General features: G+C 51.0%; 2 protein-coding genes across 2 annotated transcripts in view; one reads left to right on the forward strand and one right to left on the reverse strand.

Moving 5' to 3' along the window:
• Nucleotides 1-4297, forward strand: part of kcnd2 (potassium voltage-gated channel subfamily D member 2) — a 28764-nt gene extending 24467 nt beyond the window's left edge. Inside the window, exons 3-5 of the mRNA XM_023350322.1 lie at nt 1535-1630; nt 1706-1941; nt 2739-4297. Of these exons, the coding sequence (XP_023206090.1) occupies nt 1535-1630; nt 1706-1941; nt 2739-2913 (507 nt within the window). The 3' untranslated portion in view covers nt 2914-4297. The remainder of the gene's footprint in view (nt 1-1534; nt 1631-1705; nt 1942-2738) is intronic.
• tspan12 (tetraspanin 12) overlaps nt 3740-6000 on the reverse strand; it is a 10380-nt gene continuing 8119 nt past the window's right edge. The window contains exons 5-7 of the mRNA XM_023350327.1: nt 5491-5598; nt 5240-5383; nt 3740-5163 (exon numbers count right to left, since the gene is read on the reverse strand). Coding sequence (XP_023206095.1) covers nt 4843-5163; nt 5240-5383; nt 5491-5598 — 573 coding nt within the window. The 3' untranslated portion in view covers nt 3740-4842. The remainder of the gene's footprint in view (nt 5164-5239; nt 5384-5490; nt 5599-6000) is intronic.

The following is a 6000-nucleotide window of genomic DNA, read 5'->3' on the forward strand; positions in this document are numbered from 1 at the left end:
CGCCGTGTTGGAGCAGGAAGTCCGCCTTGCTAGTTCTATCTGGGGTTGGTGTGGCTCCCAGTTTCGCAGTAGGTAGTGTGACTTTGGAGAGCGTTCCAGTTGACTTTCCCACTGGGAAGCTGGAATTTCCCACTTCTGAGTGCAACTGGAACGCAACAATCAGAACAAACTGCTTCACCTGACCTTCATCACCTGGATCCAGATGAGAAGAACCAAATCTGCAGACGGGGGGGGGGGGCACACCGGGCAGCAGGTAGCAGCTGATTGGTCCAGATCTGGAGGTAACCATGGAGACAAGCCCTCCCTCTCTCCCTGTCAGGTTGAGTGGCTGCAGGTTGCTGCACGTGCAATGACCTCAGTGGACCTGCAGCAGTCAAAGGTCAAAGGTCAGAGATGGTCTGCTTGTGTCCGGGTCCAGAACTTGGTTGGATCATGGTCAGACAGCAGCCTGTAGTTCCACCTTTTGCCCACTAGGTGGCGATACGAAGCTTCTGCTTGTTATAATCTACAGTTTGTGTGGCTCCTTCAGCGCCACCTGGTGCAGCCTGATGGTGGTGCAGCCTGAAGTGGCTGCTTCAGCCTCCAGCAGGACAAAACTGTTCAGATCCATCTGCAGGTCACTGCTGCTCATTCGCCCATCATGGACGCCCTCCTGACCTCGTGACCTCTTGTTTATACTTGAGGGACATCCAAGCTAGTGTTCAGGTTGCTTCTCAGGGTTTGTTTTGGTTGGATTTTCGTTGCCTTCAGGAGTCTGAAGAGATTAAACTTCAGTCCCAGGCAGACCCTGGTGACCGTTTTACACCTCTGGTCCGGTCCAGCACTGATCCGGTCATCAGAAATCTCCTGCTGCTCTCTAAGCCGCCTGAAACCAAGCAGCTGCTGAGATTAGCATGAATGGCTGCTGTTTCTGTACTTCTCTACCTCAGTGGTCTCAAACTGGACTCCTCAAGTGCCGAAGTTCTGAAGCTTCTAGATGTGTCCCTTCTCGAACTTGACTTAAAAGTCTGAACTGCCTGGAGCAGTCCAGAGCGAGGCAGAGAGAGGCTGCAGGAGACCAAACCTTGATGGCCTGGAGTTTGAGACCACTGGTTTAATCTGTCAGCATGTGGAGGAATGAACCAATCAGCATGCAGGATCATTGTGACCCAGAGGACAGGCCGAGGAGCCAATCAGCTGGTGAGGTGTTGTAGCAGATCTGTGTCTCAGCCACGGTCCTCCAGGCAAGGCTCTGCAGCAGAAGCAGCAGCTCTGGCTATTGGGCAATGGAGGTTCTTCTGCAGACATCAGGTGTTTCCCTCCACCTGTAAGATCCTCTTGATCAGCTTTCTGAACCTTCTCTGTCTGAGACGAAGCTTTGAACAGCAGCTCCAGGTTGGATGTCCTGACTCTGTCCCTCTGGGTCACATTCAGCCTGAAACCTGCTGCTGGGGGTTAACAGCTGGGATCCTCTGAATGCGCTGATGCTGGTCCAGTCCAGATGTGTCCACCACAGCATGGTGGCTCAGATAATGGCAATGTTTGTGTCCTACAGGCATCCAAAGAAGCAGGCCAGGCACTGGTGTGCAAGATCAACCCCAACTTTGAGCTGCAACATCACCACCTGCTCAACTGCCTGGAGAAAACCACGGTGAGAACCTGAGGTCAGAGAGAACCTGCCCCTGAAGTCAGCCCATGATCTTCTCACTTCCCCTTTGCTCCTCAGAACCACGAGTTTGTGGACGAGAAGTTGTTTGAGTTGAGCTGCCGGGACCTAAGTCCGGTAAAGCAGCTCTCTCCATCTTCCTCCATCTCCTCGTCCTCACCTCGTGGCTTCTTCTGCTGTGGCCACAAGATAAGGAAGACCTTCAACATCCCCAACTCCAACATGTCTCTGGGTCTGCAGGGCAGCTTCCAGGAGCTGAGCACCATCCAGATCAGGGAGCGGCCAATCATCAACAGGTTGGTGCAGATCCATCAAGGTGGTCATGGTTCCTTATCCTCATGGAGGTTCCTGATATTCAGGCTAATGAGCATCAGGAACCTTCAGAAGATCATGAAAGGTCACAGCTTGGGTTATGTCTGGATGACGGATGAGTAGCAGCAGGTTCTAGAGATTCTAAAACTGGTTCTGGAGTTTTTACTTGGGTTTAGATTATCAAAACGTTGCAGGACACTGGCCCTTGTGGCCTGGAGTTTGAGACTGCTGCTCTGAAAGAATCAGAATCTCTGAGATATTGAGGAGCTTTTAGAGCCACCATATCTGTGGAGATTTCAGCAGCTGTGAAGGTCCCACATGATAGATTAATTCAGAGATCAACTTTTCAGCTGCTGAACCACAGAGAGGCAGTTCTGGTCTGTTCCCTGCAGCCGTACTGAGCAAACACATGGCAGCAGCTGGTCACGTGCCGCGGTCATGTGACGGAGCGTTCCCATGCAGTCAGACGGCAGGAATCCAGAGTATGCATGTCTGTGGGAGGACTGGGAACCAGCTCCTGGTTTTTCAGTTTCAGCCATGAGGTGATGACTGATGGAAGATCTGCAACCTGAACAATCAGACCTAATGGACACCTGAACTGTTTTACCTGTCGGACCCTAACGGACAACTGAGAGGCAGGGGTGTAATACTGACTGACTGAAACTTCACAGGAGAACCACAATACTCACAAATCATTTATTGTGAAGCAAAATATAAATGACCAAATATTGACTCCAGATGTTAACTCCAGAACATTCTCCTGTTTGTCTTCCTGTCCCAGTCGATCCAGTCTGAATGCCAAGTTTGAAGAGACGCTCCCTCTGAACTGTGAGCCGCCATACCTTTTCCCGTCTGTCGTCAGCATTCCCACACCTAACACCACTCCAGACGGAGACCGGACCTCCGGTTCTCCCGACCACTGCCAGGCCAACATCGTCCGGGTTTCTGCTCTCTAGAGTCCAGCTGGCCGAGGGGCTGACGGCGGGAGGACGTCCCAGAGAGGAATGTCTTCCACTGAAACACCAACACTGCTGTAATTACTCTGCGTTCCAGGTCCGGCCGCATCCACAGGAGTCTGGGGAATCTTCAGCTCAAACACTGGAGACAATCCAGTTAGGAACAAACCAACCGGAGCCTGCAGACCTGCTGGTTCCACTGGTTCTACTGGGTTGGAGGCCATATTACTGAGCCACTCAGGGTTTCCAGTGATTTTACTGGGATATTCCACTTAGGGTCATGACCCAACATTAACCTAAGGAGCCCCAAAATAACCAAACATTTTCTTCTTGTTCACCACTGAAAACATCTCCAGCCCTCTGCCCCAGGAACTACTTCTTCCAGTAGTTTGTGTTCTTAAGCAAAGAACAAAGAGCAAGTAATGAACCGCTTTTAAAGACCGGAAACAGAAATAGCTGAAACTTCAACCAGCTCACCACCAGGAGGCAGCATAACGGGTGGATACCGGAGGAGAACTAGAGCCAGAATCCAGCTGGGTTTCCTTCAGATGATTGTGAATGAGCTGACCGAGCAGCCGTCTGCTGCACCCAGGTTTTATCTGCTGGTAAATTTGGTTGCTATGTGAGATGACATGATGGGCTGTTTGTGGTGCTTAGCAGAGAAATCTTTTTGCTGTGATATCTTTATCATTTTTTAATCTTTCTGCCTATGCATGTTAATGTAAACAGTCATGTTGAGTCTCCTGAGCTAGCGCTCAGATTTACAGCATGCTCCTGAACGCTTTGCTCTACCACGACTCGTCTGGGAGGAAAAGGACCGAGAGGATTATTGTCCTTCGTTGTTTATTAGAATAAAACTGAATGAAATCACTTAAAAATATTTAGTGGAAACGGCCTGTTAGCCGCTGGTTTAGAGCACGGCGGCTGTTAGCAGCTAGTTCTCCTTCATCACTTCCTGCCTGGATGGTGCGTTCCAGTGAGGCAACAGGCTGGAATATTTCTGTTCACATGAGTCATTCTGTTGTTATTAATGTTTTTATGAGATCCATAAAGGTCTTTAAAACCTAAGCGACTCTTAACTGGACGCCTCCTCCTGATGATGACCAGGCTGAGGATGGAACTTCCCTGCATCACTTCCTGGTTTCGGAACAGGAAGTGATGATGATCCAGCCTTCATCCTGCTCCTGTGGTTCTGGTTTGGCTGGATGGATTCAGTCCAACTCTGGTTGTAAAAGATCTGCTCATAGTTTCTGGTGAACGTGTCATGTTCTTCCATTCTGTGATGATATGACGTTTTCAGCCACAGGATATTTTCCTAAAGCCATGCATGTGTGGAGCAAACAGGAGTGATTATTTATCTGTTCAATAAAGACCATTATTATCACTTCTCCTGGCCTCCATCATTCTGACCCAACCACCAACCATCGTCCAGCAGGTGGACAGTCCAGCAGGGTCACTGGACTGGCCGAAACTTTAAGATCGACTGCAGCAGCCTCAGCTCCGCTACCGGCAGCACCAACAGGTCCAGGTGTCCATTAGGGAGTGAAGCAACAGTTCAGTTCCTGACCTTCATAGATGACAGGTTCAAAGGTTGCTTCTGGTCCTCTGGACACTCATCCTGGGCTGATGGGGACTTTTCCGTCCCAGTACCATCCAGTCTGAGCAGCGCCAAGACGTTTCTGGGTTGGGTTCTGGTCCGTTTATCCTGACAAATTGGTTGCAGCAGCAACAGCAAACATTCTGACACAGAGCCTCGTCAGGTCTGACTCCTCTGTGGTTTTCTGGACCGGTAGACCAGTAGACCAATGGAGCCAATTGGCCCATTGGCAGTAAACCGTCTCCAGGAGCACCAAGCTGCCTCCAGCTCTGGCTACATCCTGGTTCCTGGCTCCCAGATTACTCCAGATTCTGTGGTTCTGTACGGCGGAGTCAGTATAACCCTTTCCATGCGGCGCCGGGCGCCTCCAGGTCCTCCAGCCCGGCCTCAGCAGCTCTCTGGTCTCCGGGTCCGACCCGGTCGTCGACACTGGTTCCGTTGGTGCCTACGACTGAACCGGACTCTCCAGGCGGCCTAGGGGTTCCGTATGAGTCTGGCTGCTGATGGTGGCGGCCGTAGTACAGCGCCCAGAGCAGCGTGAGGGTGAGCGCCATGGCCAGGATCTGCGCCACGCCGATAGAAACCCCCAAGAAACGCAGAACCTGCAGCGGCTTGGTTCCCCGGATGAAGCGGTAGACCTTCAGACCGCAGCCCTGAAACACAAACAGGAGGCTGTGATTGGCTGAGAGTCCGGAGCTGTCCTGGCCAATCAGAGGCGGCGAGGCTCACTTCCTGGTGCAGGTCACTGAGGTCATGCTGGTGGGCGCGACCAGCGCAGCCGGGGAACTGATTGGTGCAGCAGGAGTCAGGAGGAAACTCCATCTCTGTCATCTCCAGCCAGTCGGTGAAGTAGATCACCCCACAGCACTGAAACTGGTCACAACACACACACACACACACACACACACACACACACACACACACTGTAAGCGCACAGGTCACATGACCATAGCAGCTCTCTGTGAGTGTGTGTGTGTTACCTGTGTCTGGAAGCTGTCCCAGGTGTGTGTGAGCCACTGGTAGCGCTGCAGGCTGTAGTCCGGCATCCGGGACTTCAGGCTTATCATGTCGGCTCGCTGGACTGAGGGCTGCGCGCGCACACACACACACACACGCATACACACATTTGTCAGTGATCGTGGCCTTGGCCGTCTGCATGTTTCCATCATCAGCTGAAGGAACTGCTAGCTGAGGCTAACCTGCTGCCTCCTGCTCAAGCAGATGTTAGTATTTCAATCATTATCTCATTTAGCAGTTTAGCTTCCGGTATTTTCTATGTGTTTAGTGGTTTAGCTTTAGCTTCTGTTGACATTTTTATGTTTGGCGTTAGCGTAGCTAAGATCTTTTGGTTAGTGAATCGAACTTTTCAGTTAGCTGTACCGCCACTGGGATAACTACTGGTGATGTAATGACAACCATGGCGGCCATTTAAAAAAAATGTTTACCAGAAAAAGGAAAGAAGATCAAGAAAATATAAAAGGTTCAAAATA

The sequence above is a fragment of the Xiphophorus maculatus genome, chromosome 17, assembly GCF_002775205.1.
Source record: "Xiphophorus maculatus strain JP 163 A chromosome 17, X_maculatus-5.0-male, whole genome shotgun sequence".
Lineage (NCBI taxonomy): Eukaryota > Metazoa > Chordata > Actinopteri > Cyprinodontiformes > Poeciliidae > Xiphophorus > Xiphophorus maculatus.